This window comes from Notolabrus celidotus, chromosome 8 (assembly GCF_009762535.1).
Source record: "Notolabrus celidotus isolate fNotCel1 chromosome 8, fNotCel1.pri, whole genome shotgun sequence".
Classification (NCBI taxonomy): domain Eukaryota; kingdom Metazoa; phylum Chordata; class Actinopteri; order Labriformes; family Labridae; genus Notolabrus; species Notolabrus celidotus.
Genome location: NC_048279.1, coordinates 29,545,462 through 29,564,266, shown reverse-complemented (window position 1 = coordinate 29,564,266; position 18,805 = coordinate 29,545,462). Strand labels below are relative to the sequence as shown.

At 39.0% G+C, this 18,805-nt stretch overlaps 1 protein-coding gene across 1 annotated transcript in view; it reads right to left on the bottom strand.

Moving 5' to 3' along the window:
- aga (aspartylglucosaminidase) overlaps positions 1-18,805 on the bottom strand; it is a 20,144-nt gene extending 1,339 nt beyond the window's left edge. The window contains exons 1-8 of the mRNA XM_034690103.1: positions 18,466-18,805; positions 14,441-14,594; positions 10,541-10,653; positions 9,562-9,674; positions 6,495-6,603; positions 5,978-6,053; positions 4,036-4,143; positions 1,270-1,403 (exon numbers count right to left, since the gene is read on the bottom strand). Coding sequence (XP_034545994.1) covers positions 1,270-1,403; positions 4,036-4,143; positions 5,978-6,053; positions 6,495-6,603; positions 9,562-9,674; positions 10,541-10,653; positions 14,441-14,594; positions 18,466-18,610 — 952 coding nt within the window. The 5' untranslated portion in view covers positions 18,611-18,805. The remainder of the gene's footprint in view (positions 1-1,269; positions 1,404-4,035; positions 4,144-5,977; positions 6,054-6,494; positions 6,604-9,561; positions 9,675-10,540; positions 10,654-14,440; positions 14,595-18,465) is intronic.

Here is an 18,805-nt window from a genome sequence, read left to right as displayed (position 1 = left end):
ACAAAAAGTCCTCTCACCTCAATTTCAGCTGTCTTACTCCAGAGAAGACTGTGTAGGTGAGCTCTGATCCTAATTCCTGAAATATCCATACCCAAATTTGAGAGATAGTGCCCCCTGGTGGTGAGATATAACAAGTGTGCCAACCAACCCGTGTGACAACCAACCCCGTTTTCCCCTATACATGTTTTTAGTATCATGTGTGAAACTGACAACACATTTTTGAAGGATCATAGATATAAACTCAATCCTTTTTATTCAAAGTGGAAGGAGTTCTCTGTGGAGTTTTGACCTTTTGTTACTCTGCAAAGTGTTTTTTCTTTACGTTCCCGAGCATTCCCATCAATAGTCTCACTATTTGAAAATCAGCCTTAAGAGGCTTTTCATGCATCCAAGGCATTTCCTTAGACCTCGAGGACGCACACACACACACATACCGCATGTTGCATTTTGAGTAAGATGAATGTAAACATCTTTTTTTTTCTCTTTGTTCACAAGAAAAATCCACAGGGCACTCCCCTGAAGAAAGCAGAGGAAATGACATGCCACTTTGACTGCCACACTTATTTGAAACTTTTGTAACTGTTGTCATGAGAACAAAGCGTGCACTGGGTGGAACAGATTGTGCTACAGTTCCTCTGCAGACAGGATGTCAAACTTCAGATCAAAAGACAGTTTAAAGTAACTTTAAGGAAACTTGGAACTTATCTGTTTTTGGTAAAAGTGTGAAGAAAAAGATGACAGCTTTACCCCTAATATACCAGACTCTTTAAAAACTGAACTTCAGATATTCTCCATTGATCTGTAAAGACTGTATAAACAAGCCTCATCTTATGTGAGGCAAATTCAAACACCCTCAAATTACTCCAGACCGGATTTTAATGTTTCTCATTTTATGATTCTATTACAGCAAGGACAGTCATCAGAGTTGGTTTAATATACATAAAATCATTCTTAAATATTTCATTATTTGTGGTACTTTCACATTAAACAGATAGTTAATTATCACGAGTAAACCTGGAAGTGTTCTGGTTGTAATCCAGAATCCTTTTTCTTCTCTTTTTCAGATATTTCACTTTTTTAAAGTACTTGCAGAAGGTGAATAATCTGGTTTATTTATAGAGTTTGAGAGCAAACACAATTGCCCACAGCAATGCTTGTGAGCATGCATCTGCTTGTCTCCATCTCAATGGATCTGTTTGTGTCAGGTGTGTGTCCTATTACCTTTGGCAGTAGCTAACCTGTGTGTCATTGTGAAACCCACACACTCACCATAATGGCCTGTTGTGTTAGCACAGATGATGGCTCCAAAGAACTCTGAGTAATGCCTCTTGATTCTGGAAATGGCCGTCTTGCAGGCTGCCGAGGGATCTGCCCCGGCCCTCATCAGCTCCACAGCCAAGTAACTGTTGGCAGGATAACATGCAGCACACATGAGGCAAACTAACGAGGGCTGTCAGGGCCACCAACCAGGAGGATGATGAGGATGTGCTCGTGGTTATGGCGTGGGATAAATCTAATGCAAACAAATCTGATGTCAAGAAACGCAGATTAGATAAGAGTTAAAAATAGAAACTTCACAAGCGTCACTCCAAGGAACGAGAGAGGTGTGGAAAGTAATTAGTGATGTCCTTGTTGTAAAAAGCAGCTCTACACCACAAATCTTGTCAGACCTAACAGCATTTCCCTGATTAAATTGCACATGTAACACTTTCCTCTGCAATTTCCAACAAAAAAAAGATACTCCACTTAAGTGTCACAAATTAGCCTTCACTTTGTACATGTCTGAGGTCAGGAGGGAGGTTATTTTGAAATGTTGAAGCTATTTTAACTTATTTTAATTACACATATTTTATTTTGGTCTTATATTGGTCTCTATTTTATTTTATTTTTATGTTGTTCTTATTTTTAATTTGTATTTTTATTAGTTTTATTATTATCATTATTATTATCTTCCACTAAAATGTCTTGCCATTGTTTCATTTCTGCTTCTTTCTTGTTTTCAATCGCTGTAAAGCACTTTGGGTTGCATTTTATTTGTATGAAAGGTGCTATATAAATAAAGCTTGATTGATTGATTGATTGATTTTAGATTCCATTCACTTTACTTAAACCACAGAATTCCACATCTTATAGCAACTAATCATGCTGTCTTCTTACATCTAACCTGCTGTGCTAAACAATAGCGAAGAAGAAGAAGAAGAAGAAGAAGATTTCATTTATGGGGCCTTTCAATCACTCAAAGTCACACATTTAAACAATGTACCAGATTTTAAAAATGTATTACAATGAGATAATATTAATATGCTATAATTTCCTGTAGAATATATATATATATATTTAAACATAAAATATAAATACTTTGATAATTAATATGAGTAATAAACACATCACAAAGCCTATCTTTATTATAATAAATAAATAAAATATATTTGCTGTAAACAAGCGATGCATTTTTTACTCAGCATGCGTAAATTTCACCTGTTGGATGGAGGCCTGGGTATAACTGCCTTGCTTTCATTCAGTCAGATTCGTCTCAAGCCATCTATAAGTAAACCTCAGATTAATTGATGCCAATTGACCAGTTGAAAAAAGCATCTTGGATTTATTTTGGATTCAGGATGGGATGTTTTGTAAGACATATTTTGCAAAATATGAACTGCAGCAGACATAAACCATGAGTAAAACTAATACGCTCTCTTTAATGTTAACTCATAACCCTTCATATTGTTGACACAATAGTAAACCAAGTAAACTCACTGCTTATTTTGGGGTATCGTGCAGGACTTGGGCCACTTGGAGAGCTGAGTAAGGATTTTAGTAAAGCTCTAATCACTTGTACTAATGCCACAGCTTGGGAATCACTTTGCTGCACAAAAACAGTAACTGCCATTAACTTCATCAGCCTGGGGTCAGATGTATAAAACAGTGAGTGCTGCATTGAAATTTCCTCACAAGACTCCTACCATGCCAACATAAAAGATGGATGTAGTGTGCTGATGATAATTGTTACTCCTACATTTTGAAAGTGAAGTCCACAACAGGGGTTGTCAGCTAAAATAGCATGACCACCAGAAAAACATGGGCATGAAGAATGAATGACAAACACTTCTCAGTCCACTGGTAGAAAGGTCCTCTCGAAAACTGCAACCCCCAATAGTTTGAGGAAGTGACTCAAAAGCAATGATTGAAATAGACAGCCTTGAGGCGTGTTAGTGTGTGACTATGACTGTAAAGCTTAGTGCAGCTTAAAAAAAAAACAGCATGTGTCCTCACTCAAACTATCATAAATAAAAAAATATATATATATGGAAAAAAAACAAAACTCTTAGACTGCCATATTTTCACAGCTAGGAAACAAACAGCAGCTAAAAGTGAAGCCTCTTCTGTGGAATGTACAAATGACAGTTTTGGGGCAACGCAGTCACGTCTCCACTCCTTACAATACCATGGTTTCATGTCTAGCAAGAGGTTCACTCAAGATAATTGGCTGTTTAAAGACCACGTGTCACAGATGTCAATATGCTCTGAAACAGATCGCTCCTGTCAAAGACAACGTCATGTAAGAGTTCCATTAGTCAAGAAACAAGGCTGAGAAATAATCCCTCGGTATGGCGTAGGATGGAGTGCTAATGCAACACCGCTTTGTTAAATGCAGCATTGTTTGAGATTTGATGGAGGCTTATTATAGGGAAACATAATAACTATTTGTACAGCACTTAAGCATGTTAACATGTACGTTTTTCTACTGAGGAAGAATCCATTGCAAAACACATCTGCTGAACGAAAAAAAAACACCTTCTCCACATCCCTTACATACTTCAATTGATTCGTTTTCCACTTGGGCAATTAAGAAAACCTTAATATATGTTGTTCTGAAGATTCTTCACATTCCTTTTTCAAAAGCCTGTTTGACAGTTTTGAAATCTTCCTTTCATTCGACGGTACAGTGCAGTGACTCAAGGTGAAGGCTCAGGAGAGATTTTTTTTTTACTTTAATAGAACTCTTCCTTTATGAACGGACAATGAGTGAGTTACCTTGGAAGAAAGCGCATCATGACGTCTCCGTCTCCTGTAGCAGCAGCACCGCCAACTAAGCTGTCAGCATAGGCTCCTGCTCCGACGATCGGGGAGTCCCCAACACGGCTGCAAGGCAGGAACATGACCAGGGTTACTATACACCCCGAATTTAATAGAGCAGAATAGGTATTCAAAATAATTACTCATAAATAGTTGATACTTCTGTTTCTCTCAAAATGCAAAACATAATACATAAATAAAATACTGATAAAGGTGAGACACAGCTTTGCAACATCAGCTTGTTTAAATTCATAAGAAAACTCAGAGAAGAAAAAAAAGTTAAACTGGACCCAAATAAAAGCTAATTCCAATTTTTGAGCACATAGGTCTCAGATCTTTTTCTGTTTAGTTGCTCTCTCAAAACTCCCCATAAATTCAATGAAAAATGATTAAATAATGAAAAATAGTCTGGGATAAAGACGTGAAGCTTGAGCAGACTTTAAGGTCATTATGGGTACTGGACCACTGTGGCCTGTTGCACCCATAGACTGTATATATAATGGACAGCGTTGCTCCGCCTTTTCCCATTGTATGGTTTTTAAGCCAAAATATTTCGTTCCAGAACGCTGCCATCTTTTAAATTTTCTGCAGCCAGAGTCTACGCAGTAGGGAATTTGTGTCTCTCCACGGTAACGAGCTCCACCCTACAGCGTACCGTCTCGAGGTCCTACAGAGTTTCTCTCTACGGCAGCTGTCAATCAAAGTAAAACCAGGTGCAAAATCCCGTTTTTTTAAACTCTAATAACTAACGAAAAAGAAACTTTTCAGAAAAAAGAGGCCTTGAACACAAAACAGTCAAATAATAACTGCATATCACCACAGCATACGGATGTGAGAAACATTCATACGACGTGTATTTATTTTTTAAAGTTTAACCACAGCTTCATTCAAATGAATGGGGGAGACAGAGTTTTTGACCTATACTGCAGCCAGCCACTAGGGGGAGCAGTTTTTGTGGCGGCCTCACTTCAAGCCAAGTGAGATGACTTCCATTTTATAGACATTCTATGGTTGCACCAGCTCTGTATACGTTGTGTCTTGATTTAGGATAAGTCCACACTAAACCAAATGTTGACATATTTTGTAACTATAGTATTGTATTGTTTGGTTGTACCATGGAGATGTAAGGTTCATCTTTCTTAGGAAAGCATTATATCCACATTAACCAAAATACTGTAGCAGAAATGATGTTTTCACTCACTGCGGCCAATCACTGAAAAGCACTTTCCTTAACATTGTAGTTGTTGCAGTGTTTGATCATGTATAATCACCTCTGAACAGCCTAACAACTCAAAATTACTTAAATGGACTGTGCTTATATTGCACTTATCTTAGTCTTCTGACCACTCAAAGTGCTTTTACATGATATGTCAGATTCACTCACTCAGTCACACCACATGATGGCAGAGGCTGCTGTGTAAAGCTGCCCATTAGTTTATGACTAATCCCAGTCACACACTGGTGGCACAGCTATGGAGTGGGGACATCGACAGCGTACGTTAATATAACACCGTTCTGTTCTTGAGCAGAAGAAGTTGTTGTGGAAAAACAAAAGCGGAAAGTCACCATACTCCAAATAAATGTAATCTATTATGGAGAATGCACTGCTGACCCTAAACAGTCAGTTCTGCTCCTCCTCATCCTCAAAGTTATGCCATCTTTCAAGACGATGCACCAGTGTTTACAGAGGACTTTACCCCAACTCAGCTGATGCAATGTCAACAGTGTAAACTCCCTGAATGAGTCCTAAATTATAAACTGTGTTAACACTAAGCATCATTAGAACTTCCGCACAGCTGGTGCAACCTAGTGCTGGACTCCTGATATAACAAGATGCCTTCCTCAACATTACTTCTATATTTAGTGTTTTTTCCCACTGAGGCCGATGTGATCTACATACCCTGGAACTTTATGTGTCAGTCCGTTGGTTGATGTACCAACAGCCACGTGACCATTCTGATCAAGAGCAATCATCCCTGGGTTGAAAACAAAGAAAGAAGTTGTATTAAACGACATCTATTCTGAGTTATCCCAGCAGCCACACAAAGTAAAATTAAGTCATGTCAATATAAGAGGTAATAACAATGCAGCTTGAGTTATTTGTGAGCGCAACACTCAATTAGAAACAACTCCAGGCTCCCCGATCAGTACATAAATCTATCTCAGACTGAATTAAAAAGTGGGGACAGGTTAGTTTAGAAATTGACTTCATGCAAATTCACAAGTTTAAGACCTTCAGACTGCTTTGTGCATTTCTAACCTTTAGCTCGTCAGCTCGGCTCCCTTTTGGAACAGGATGCTGCTAAACCTTCACTCCCCTCTGTCTGCTCTCAATAAAGCGTTAAAATGCTTAACTCGTTAAAACAGCCTGAGGGAAGACGATTGTACATTCAGTATTACTAGATTATAAAACGTACCGATGGTGTCATGGGAGCGTGCGTTGGCATGCTGTGCCCTCTTGTTCTGGCTTAGTATCACTGTGGGCTTGTAGGGTCCACAGGACGTGGAAGGATCTGGAATCATATTCTTTTGAGAGGAAAGAAAAAGAAGACTGAGCTGTTTGCATAACGCCAGCACACTCGAACACGCTCACCCCGGACTCAGACAGTTTCACTAAACATTTCACTTATAGGATCCACAGCTGCTCTTTACACTTTCCAACATATTTGCATTCCATGATGCACTCTTTGCACTTTCTGAACCTCAAGTTTTCTTTTTTAAATATGCTACCAATGCTTATAATTACAAATGCATAAATGTACAGGAAAGTTTTATTCTATAAGTAAAGTTCTCTATATCCTTACATTGTTGTAAGCTGCTGTAATGGTTCACTTTCTGCTAGGATGAATAAATAACGCAATGTATTATTTTAGGCTTAATTATTGTAATTAAACACAAGCATATGGTAAATTGCAAGCATTTGCCTTGATCTGCTGTGATGTCAAGTAATAAAAGTATAAGCAGTTTAATCACCACGTGGGAGAATAATAAACTAGAGATTAATAATCAGCGGGGAGTCTTGCTCTGTTTGGATCTCCTGCTGCAGACAGAATGTGTTCTTCAGCAGTCACATTACTGATGATATTGAGACTGACAATCTACTGTACCGGAGTCTAGGTTTCTTTGTCTCCCTCCTTTAAGGCGCCACTTCTGCTCTCAGAAGTGACAGCATATCGCAGCTTGACCTGCAGCTAGTTATAAAAAGTTAATTCTACTCTTACTAGCAAGGAGACATTGTCTTAAAATATGCCACGCTCTGAGTGGAAGTTAACAGCCACAAAAACACAGATGTAGAGAAACTCAGTGTTGGAACAAAGTTTTTTCTCAGATAGAGTATTTTTCAGCATCATCTTTTTAACAGTCTTCAATAGTGCCATCAATAAAACAAAGTGTGGATCAACTAGTCGGCTTTATGAAAGTGTCTGCACATTATTCATGAAGCTGTTTTATTCTTTTTCATGAAGGTGAAAGTAAAACCCTTGAAATCGTTCTCCTTAGTTATAAAACATTCAGCTGTGGTTGTTCTCCTGTGACTTCAGCAACAATCTGAAATTGAACAAAAGAGCACTGAAAACTTGACTTCTGTACAGACTGATGGAAGTATTAAATGTCTCATTGAATCAAGCCTAACACTATGACCTCTCTGAAATATTGAGTGTTGATCAGCTGTAGAGTCATTCTGAAAGTATTCAAATCAATAACACATTCTGGTGATATGAATAAATTAAATAATTTATTGATATTAATAATCCAAGAACTCATTAAGCTGTGGCTGTCTAAACATCTGTAGAGATAATCTTAAACTAGGAATGAAGCGACTACTTGTTTTTAAACAGAAATCTAAATTCCAACTAACTGAGTCGTCTACAGGTTAGAAAACAGTCTAAATCAAGAATGATTATATTACATGGCCACACATGGGATCACAGAGTCTGTGTGTACATAATATCAAATTGGATTTCTGAGTGTGTCTAAAGTTAGCAGAGTTAGCACCACCAGCCGTTGGTCTTTATGTCCACATAGCTGTGCTGGTTATACATACATGTAGCTCTGGTTGAGTGGCCAGTTCAACCAGACACAGCCTACATACAACTTTGCCTCCACTTCCTAGATCTGAAATATACAGTACGAGATGTTGTCTCTGTTTGTTTACATCCGGCTAGTAGGGCGTTATAGTATCACGCCATGTGGCAGCAACCAATAACCAGAGCTACAGCCCCTGCTGATGGTGGCTGACTGTGCTTCAGCTTAGATGCAACATTTGACCGCTATTCTTAGCCGTCAATAATAAAAACATCAATAATTTGTTTACAGAGTAGGTATTCTGGTGACTAACAAATGTGATGATGTTTAATTGTTTAGCTGACTACATGTGCACATCCCTATCTCAAACCATAGACTACATATATCAAAGCATTGACATCGTCTTCAGGTTGAAAAATGAGCCAGTATGGAATAATATACGGCAGGATCTGATGCTGTTAGATTTGATTCCTGCAGGAAATTAAAGTCAACTTTAAATGACAGAGAAAGACTCTTAGTGCAATTACCTTTGAAAAGACACACCAAAATTATTCAGGAAAACTACCTATTTGATAACTGTCATCACCTCTGTATTGGATATTACCTGGTACTATGTTCCCTCAGTTGTAATGTGACAGTCATATTCTCATTGTGATTCTGCTATCACAATATCTAAGTTGCTCTTTTGGTCCGATTTTTTGAAGGGTGATTTAAATCTTAATGGCGCTTTAAACTAGTTAAAAGGAGGGTGTTTACAAATATATAGAAGTAATTCAAGAGTTGCAATATCTATTTTGGCCAGCAGGGGGCAACTAGTCCAGCTGCAAACAGAAGCCTGATGAGAAGTAACCCTACCTCTCAGTTGATTTATTACCTCAGGAAACTTTGTCCTCATGAGTTTATGATCCCAAACACCAGTTTCATGTCTTTTTAAAGAGTTTAATATTAATAAAGTAAAAAAAATTGTCCCATAGAGTGAAATAGACAATATTCATATGCTAGGGAAAAGCTACCTGACAATCAAAAAGATGGCGGCTTAATCAGAGAACTCCAGGCCTAATAAAAAGTCCAAACAACAGTAGGGGACATCACAGTGGTCTCTACCGGACTCTATTCCAAGAACACTCTGTTGGTTCTAGTATTGGACGACCCTGAGTATTGAATATTGTGAACTGAATCAATAAAACCCTGCGCGCTCTCTCTGGAACAACACAGCCAACTTAAAAGGAAGAAATCTTATTCTGGAGATTTTAAGGTGTTAGAGGGGAAGAGAATGTGTTGGTTTTAAAGAATAGCAGGACCTGAGCTGTAGGGCATCACCTCGGCTGCAAGAGCTGACTGTTGATGAACTACTTTAGTATGCCTGTCAATTTCCCTGCTTAATATCAATCTTTTAGGAGCAGCGCGCCTGTAGCTAACACAAGTGAGAAAACACACACTCTCCTACACACACATACACACCTTTCGATAATTAGGTTGGCAGTTGCCCTTCAGCCACTGTGAGAAAATATTCATAGATTTGTTGGTAGTCAGGTCTTCTGCGATGAAGCCCATGTTTTCAGCAAACACAGTCGCTGCGGAGAGAGAAGGAATACTTTCAGGTCAAGTTAGACATTCTGGGCCATGCTGACCTTGGGTTATACAAAAACAAAGGGTCACAGACAAAAAAGCCACTGAAGGCAATCTCATGTTGTTTAGGCTTTGGCTTGCCAGTTAGGACAAATCTTACATTGCTCCCTCTCTGAACAGCAGTGACCTTATCATTCCTGTCAGAATGATGCTGCGGTTGAGCTGAATATGTGATTTAATAAACGGCTTTCGCTTCGTTAAATAGAGAACACTTTTCTAACGACTTTGAGATATAGAAGCTAAATTATTTGATATAAAAGACACTTATCATACAAGAATAAGCATTTTAAATCAGCCTTCACTTTCCATTAAACAACCCACAGAGAGCCATGCTTCCCCTCCTTATCTATCAATTTGCCGCTCTTCTGAAAATGCTAAGATAAGACTTATACATTTTCTTTTTTGGGCACCTTTCTGTTACACAATCATTCTATTTCTGTTCAGAGCATTTTGTGTACTGTATCTCTGACCCAAGCAATCATCGCTAACCTCTGATGTTATTGATCTAGGGAATGAAGCCTATTCAAGTGTTGCAAAAAAACACACATTACCGTAAGTGCTTGAAGTGCTTTGGCCCTAATATGACAAGTGCCTGATGAAGATGATGACTAATGCACATCGGAGTATCAGGAGGTCTCCTTGCAACATTATTTATTACCTTTTTTTATCTCCACACAACAGAAAGAAAGACAGACAGTGTTAGATCTCTGTTTCTGCCTAAACAGAATTTATATTCTGCTTGTTCGCTGGATTTCAAAATAAGAGCGCTGCTTTATAAATGGTTACTTTTACAGACATGATCCACACATACCTGACTCTCCTACCAGCAGTGTGTGTTCAGTGTGCTCCATCACAGCTCTCGCTACTCCAATGGCATTTTTGATTCTTCTCAGGTCTGCGACTGAACCAACCTCCATTGTGTCCCTGGGCACATAGAAAACAAAGAGAACAAACATCACCACAGGCTTAATGGATACATCTGTTTATAAGTAACCTTGTGGAGTGGAACACAGGGACGTAAATAATACAGGATTTATCTTTCCTCAAATAAACTCATTTATGCAAATGTTTCATGGGGAAGGAAAAAAACAACCCTCTAATATTTATACAAAGAAGCCAAACAACTTCTGTTTGTCTTCAAGAAAACTCTACTGGGGACGTTTAAAGACGAAGCAGCTGATCTAAATGCAACAACTGCAATAAGACCCTGAAACTGCCCAGGGTACCTGATAAATACCAGGCTTTTAATTAACACAAATAATTCAGCTGATCAAACCAATGGGTTCAAAACAGTTTTATTCAAGGAGCAATAACAGCCTCACTGATTTAAGATTTTTAGAAGTATCACAGATTTAATACCAACATAGTAAATATTTGAGATGGAGTGAAAGTGAGACATTTTCTTTGTAGATTTTGTGTAAACATCCCAAGTCAGAGGTACCCACAAATTACTTTTTTTAAAAATAAGTTGCATTATTATCCATTGTCAGACAATTCTAGTAGAGACCATATGCATTATTTGATGTTCTACTTCATGTGCTTCAGACAGAGTATTTAACCACAGGGTAGCAGCATGCTTTATTGGACAAACTAGTTGTTGAGCCAATATCTGAATCAACCCAAGCATGTTTTTGTACAATATATGTATTATGTAAAAAAAAAAACATTAATTTATTTGTTAAAATTAAATTTAAAAAAGTTGCAAACCATAAAATATAAACAACAGCGGAAATATTCTGTAAATATATATTCACATATTGGCATTGAGTTGATGATGAATTACAAATATAAGATAACTACGATGTACTCGTTAGACTTGAGCAACATTTGAGTTGTGAATTAAGACTTTGTTATTTTTATTTTTTATTAGCTAACATTTCTTTAAAGAGGAAGAAAAATTTAATTATTGAGGTTGAGTTGGTCAGATTGATAAGTGGAATTAATGTCTGTATAAGTTGTTTTTTGTTTTGTGTGTTGATCTTGTTGTGTATGTTTATTTGTATGTATGTTTGTTTGTTTGGTATGTATATGTGTATAATGTAAACAACATTGTAAAAAAATATATATTCCTACAGTCTTACTCTGATTTACTAAGCACTGACTCTTACACACTATCTTTAGATGTGTTGGTCCCCCTCTCATATTGTGGTTGATATCTACTGATAAGCAAAAGTTCAGCCTATTTAATGATACTAAGGACAACATTACATGCCATAATTGGTATCGATGAAAGCGCTTATTACACAGAATCCTATAAATGTCTAACAATAGACTTTTGTACATTAGTGTAGTACTATAAGACTATTTGTTTAACCTAGACGATAAAGAGCAGTTCGTCTGACTGTCAGAGTGAAGTAAGCTCTAATTTAAGTCCTAGTTCTGAGGCTGTAATTTGGGATGGTAATGTAATGGATTGCAGCTGGAGAAAAATGTTCCTAATGCTTGTCGACTTCAACAAACCAACGTCTCAAGAATTACTGAACATCATATTCTCACATTTTTACAGAACTAGCATTTACTGCAGGGCTGGTCTACTGGATTTTTTTAAGCAGCGCAGGTGTTTCGATTCTCATGCTCAATCAAAGTGTGCCGGTGTGGCTACTGTATTACTTATGCAGCTGTATTGGATTGTGTGTGGGAGGGTAGACCCCCCCCCCCCCCCCCCCCCACACACACACACACACACACACACACACACACACACTCACACACAATGTATTCATGACTGTAACTAAAAACAAAGGTGCAAAATGGAAAAAGGAACATTCCACAGGGGGAATAACAAACAACTTGCTTATTGCATTTTGTCTGCCATTATGAGCTGACATTTGCCTTCCATAACAACTTCTGAGTGCATAAATGTTTGTACTCCAGGTATTAATAACTTGTTACCTTCAGAATCTAATGAGAATCTTAATTAGTGCTTCATTACAGGCAGCCTGACTGGAAAAGGTCAGCCAGTTATAGCTGTACATGTTTTAGATGCAAAGACAGCACCGGCACAGAAGTATAAGACGGATATACAATATGTTGACAGCTTTAGGTATCTAATGAGAGTGGTCAGCATTGGGTCACTTTTAATGAAATGTATGTTATATATGATTAAGTCAATTGTCACAAACACTTGCTTGTTAAGTTGTTGCCATTTCTTGCTTATATTTTGAAACCCTCACTGTATTCACTTTGATGAGTACTCAGGAGAAAGTCTTCTACCAAAAGAGCAAAAACACCAGATGTATGAAAAAAAAATGCTCATGCTGCTTTTGTTACAGATATGGCAGCTCCAAAAACAAAACAGATGTAAAGTAAGGGATGACGAATACTGAAGGGGGTTGTTGTGGTGAGTTGGAACCCCAAAGGACCCCAGCTCTCACCAATGACAGCTAGGACAGGCTACAGTGCCCCTGTCACCCCAAATGGGATAAATGGTAGAGACAATTGATGAGTGGATGGATGAACGGGAACTCTTCAGTGTGAGCTGCACTCTGACATGAACTAGAGGGGGTTTATCCCTTGACTATAACAGCCTGCTTACAATTCATTGTCACGCTGGGTTATTGATTGCTATTATTTAAGAAATCAATAATTATCAGGAACATGTGTGTTTGTTCACCAAACGATTTAATGCTGTTACCCTTGCAAGCACCAGAATTACTAGTCAGTTAAACAAATTATTCTGTTTTCTATTACTGTAGGCCTGAAATGTTGGTCTAATGTTGTGTCTAGGCTGAAGCACATCCACTCACTATTAGCCAGGGCTAGATGTAAACATGTAAACAAGCACAGATGACAGATGGCATCAGATAGCGCAGCATGGTTTGTTAGTATTTCGATCAAGAGAATGGAGATAAAGCTGTTTGTAAGCAGTGTCAGATTTAACTGGAATATAAACACTCAGTTTTTACTAAAACTAGTCATATTTAACCAATTTGACTAGATTATCTGCAGACTCTGTGGTCCCATGTTGACCGTGCTGAATCAAGACTTCAATCTGAGTGATTCTTAGCTTTCAGATCAGTTGGTTGGAATATAAATTTCCATTTACAGGACAGGAAAGTTAGTTGCTTTGGAACATCCCTAACATTTACAACAAATGCAAGAAATAATGATTTGGAAGTATCCATCCATCCATCTTCCTCCGCTTATCCGAGTCCGGGTCGCCGGAGCAGCAGTCTCAGCAGGGAAGCCCAGACACTCCTCACCCCGGCCACTTCCACCAGCTCTTCTGGGAGGAAACTGAGGCGTTCCCAGGCCAGCTGAGAGATATAATCTCGCCGGCGTGTCCTGGGTCTTCCCCATGGCCTCCTCCCAGAAGGACATGCCGAAACCCCTCCCCAGGGAGACATCCAGGAGGCATCCTGACCAGATGCCCGAAACACCTCATCTGGCTCCTCTCGATGCGGAGGAGCAGCGGCTCTACTTTCAACCTCTCCTGGATGTCTGAGCTCCTAACCCTACCTCTAAGGCTGAGCCCAGCCACCCTGGGGAGAAAGCTAATTTCAGCCGCTTGTATTCTTTTGGTCACAACCCACAGCTCGTGACCATAGGTGAGGGTTGGAACGTAGATTGACCGGTAAATTGAGAGCTTTGCCTTCTGGCTCAGCTCTCTCTTCACCACAACAGACCGGTACAGCGTCCGCATCACTGCAGATGCTGCCCGATCTGATTTGGGAGCGATTTCATCAATATACAGGTTATGTTCATGGATTACCCATTCATGATCATTGCATCCAGTGTGGTCTCTCCAGTCTCATCAGGGCTCCCACCGTAGCCCACGCTGCCATCACACTGCTCGCTCTCACAGCGAGCGCAGCCCTTCTCTACTGCGTCCAGCGCAGAGCCTCCAGACTGCAAGGTACTCCATGCTACAGAGCAAAACAGAACACAGTTACACTTTCAATACACCATACACTGCCAACAAAAATTATATTGCATCAAGTGAACACCCTCGGCTCAGTTCCACAAATGTTCGTGTACATTTTGGCTACATTGGTGCACAACATTTGGCAGCTTGAATTTGTTTGCAAATTGGAGGGTGAGGTCGCAGAGTTCTGCGATTTTAGGTTTGACTCAAGACGGATCCACATCCAGCTGGAGAAGGAAAGTTTGGAAACTTTGCTTAGGAACATTTTGTATACTTTTATTCAACAGATTTGATTGCCAGTGTTCAATAATAACAGCACTAAAATTGTTCTAAACAGCACATGTAGATTTGGTGTTTCGTCCAAAATGTAAAGAATATGTGTGAAATTTTGTCTAAAGTAATCTAGAGTTAATAACTAAATCCTGATTTTCATGTCAGGCAGATGAGAGAAAGGTTGAAAGGATGCACAGGATGACCAGTGTGACTCCTCTGAACACAGGGCGGCTGTGAGCTGACAAGCATTTGGTCACTGATCCCCCAAGTGCCCATGGGGGATCAAAATACCAACTGCAGCACTGTCACCAGCTTGCCACCGAATTCTCAGACCATTGCTCTGTGCCCAGCAGGATACGACCACAAATTCCTCCTCCTATTATTTCTCATTTATTCATCCATACATTCTGTCCATCCACCATCTTTGGTGAGTGCTCTTGTCTCGGGATTTCATTCTTTTTTTAATACATCAAACTCAGCATTACATTTTTCTCACTTAGTAAATGCAGCAGAATGGAAGAAGAGATTAGCCCGCTATTGTCAGCTGCTTCTGTAAGCCCCCAGAGGAGAAGAGATCTGCATGGGCGGATCAATAACCAGAGCTCGCAGACTATACTTTTAAATATCTCCCTGCAGAACAGATAGCTGGGTACATTTTTCATTTTCAGACCCACCTCAGGGAAAAGAGGTGATGTATATGTGATAAATTAAAGGGTATCCATCCATCAATTGGTGAGATTTTTAAGTGAACTTCAGGTTTGATGTGTTGCTCGAGATGTTATGAGCACTGGTTCTATCTCTTATTTCTTCTGCTCAGGGTTTTTCACCAGGTGGAAATCCACTTGACAGATTAGTCTCCAGCACTGCTGAAATATTTTCGGTTTCAATTTGAACATGTCCAATGTATCATCCTGAAGGAAATCAAATAGAGAGGAGGCAGACCTGGCAGAGGCAGCTGTGATGCCTCGTGGATCCTGTCCATTTCCTATCTCCATCTATATCTCTGATGGTTCAACTCATGTGCAGCTTTGGTGTAGAGTTATAAGTATACTAGAGATGTGCAATATTGGATTTTGGCCAGTATTTGATATGTTGGTATTTCCAAACTCTCTTTGACTGATAACAATACAGGAACAGATATACACACTTTTTTTTCTATTGAAAAGAACAACTAGTCTGTAGTATTTACCTGTTTCTCTTATTGTGTCAGTCTATTTGTTTCATTCTTTTCAAATGTGGACAATCAGACATGTGGAGCTGCCGTAGACGTGCTCCTGCTGCGGACGATCTGGACTCCAGCTGATACGGACGTGCTGGACTCCAGCAGCAACAGCTTCTACGACTTGTCTCATCACTATCACCTCTCTCTCTTACTCCCCTCTATCTGTCTTTCCAGACCCAACTCAGTCGAGGCATGATGGCTGTCTAACATGAGTCTGGTTCTGCCTGAGGTTTCTGCCTGTTAAAAGGAATTTTTTCCTCACCACTGTAACTAGCTAAATACTGCAATGTGCAATGCTCATGATGGATTAAGGTGGGGTCAGACTGAGTCTTACCCTGTCTTGAAGTTGGGTCTCTGTTCATAATTTGACATAGAGTGGTCTAGACCTCCTATGTTTGTAAAAGCGTCTTGAGATAACGTTTGTTGTGATTTGGCGCTATACAAATAAAGATTGATTGATTGATTGATTGGTTGCAACTATATTTCTTAGCTTTGTCGAATGACTGAAGTAAAGGCTGCTGACAGGTTTTTGTTGGTGCTGCCGCTTTTACATTACAAGTTATGTTTTATGGCATTTTTGTCTTTATTGGACAGGATAGCCAGAGAGAAACAGGACATGTGGGGAGCAGAGAGTGGGGGAAGACATGCAGCAAATGGTCGAGGCCTGGAGTTGAACCTGCGACTGCTACGATGAGCACTGGCCCAGCACTATGGTGTTTAGACTGCTGGGCCAACGGTGCCCCAGCTGCCGCTTTTACATTCTCACTTTTCAGCAGCACATGGTGCCGTTCAGGATGACAGTTCTTGAGATAAACAACTATATTGATAGCATTAAAGGAGAGTTGTTTTCCTCCTCCTTACATCACCTGTGCCTCACTAGCATTGTAAATAGTTTATTTGCTGTCTGTGTGCAACATTTCAAAATACTTCAAGAAAGCTGACATGTTGGAGCTCATTGTTGGAGTGTGTAAGGTATCATTGCATGCTGATTAATGCATCACCATGTCAAACCATACATCTCAGTGGACATTTTCATATACTTGTCATTAACTTTTAAAGCTATTATCAGCTGATACTGATATTATCCTGATGATTTTGTGCGGCCCTTAAGTATACTGCAAAAATAATTAGAATAATTTTAAATAGTGTGAGGAGAAAGTAGTGGGTATAATGGTCATAGAGTTTGTCTAGGATTGGAATTTACCAAAAATATATATATACATCTGCTTCCTGTGTCCATAAAGGATACAAAAATGAATTAATTTAATCTTGCAGGAGGCAACATTTAAATAAGACTAATGAAACATTGTTCAATCTGCAATTGATAACTGTTTCCATTATCAATTAATCCTCTAAGCATCCTCTTCACTAATTGTTTAAATAATTTGGTTTATAAGATAATTGAAAACAAATATCTTAAAATGAAATTTCATTTACTGTCACATGACAGATATAAGTTCATCTGAGAAGCTGGGACCAAAGACTAACTTACATTTTTATTTGAAACATGACTGCAACAATTAACAGATTATCTTAATACTACCAATTACTGCTCTGTTAAAGTAATAAGTGGAGTTCTTAAGGTCAATCAAAATCCTTATAAGGAATGAAACAAATTGAGATCAAACAAAATAATCAATTTGACTGACAGGTAAAGAGACATTTAAGCTACCTTAAAATTCACCTCATGCTGTCCTTTGGCTTCTCAGCATAGTTCATGTCAGCATGTCAATTTGTCTGAGTTAGTTGCATGAGGAGAAACCAAATGGCTGAGTCATGTTATCTCACAGTGTGCCTAATTACCACTGTATGCAACTAAGTACATATCTGAAACAACACACAACCATGCAACTGACATGCCTGTGAGAAATGAAGTTATAATAACAGTGTTAGGAGTAAATGCACCTCTTAAAACAAAAAGCTGATTACACCCCAGAAATAACCAGACATGTCAGCAGGAGAGCAGAACACATCCTACCTCTGCTGGATGCCATGACTCAATCTGCAGAGCTCTCTCTCTGCAAGCTTGTAACATTGCACTCAATGCACTTTCATTTTCGATCAAGTTAAAGTACAGTGTGTACACTTCTGCTTGAAATCAAATGTAGTGCAAAGTTTTCTGTTGGAGTAGTCTGTCCAGGGTTTTTCTAACAAGCAGGCATTTGCAGAAAGAATACTTTGGTGTTGAAAACAAATAAAAGTAGGCTACAGAGTACAGAAATGCTTGCTTTTGGGTGGATATGACAGTGTTTTTAAATATCATATACATGTTTTATTCGCAGGCTTTTGCAACAGAGTCACATGACTGAACTCTGGACTGAGTAAAACTTTAAACCGACTCGTGCAACATAAATAATTACCGTAAAGTATGTCCTACCTGCAGCTGTTGCATTCTTGAATGGCCATGTATTTATAACCAGAGGTAAAGAAGCATGTCCGAGTGGAAACAGTGTTATTGTAGAAATCAGGAGCGATAGAAACATCTTGCTCTGGTAAATCGGTGCATGGGCATTACAGCACATATTTGACTTATTTGACTCCTGCCGTCACTCCTTACACATTTTTATTCCGTCACACACTCGGAAACACGCAGGAATGTTTCTCAGCAGACTGTCAAACAGAGTAAAATGTTAAAATATGGTTTAAAACAACAGAATCAGCAGGGGAGAGGAGCTACACTTTGGTCTAATCGTTCAACGTTACATTCAAACTTCCTT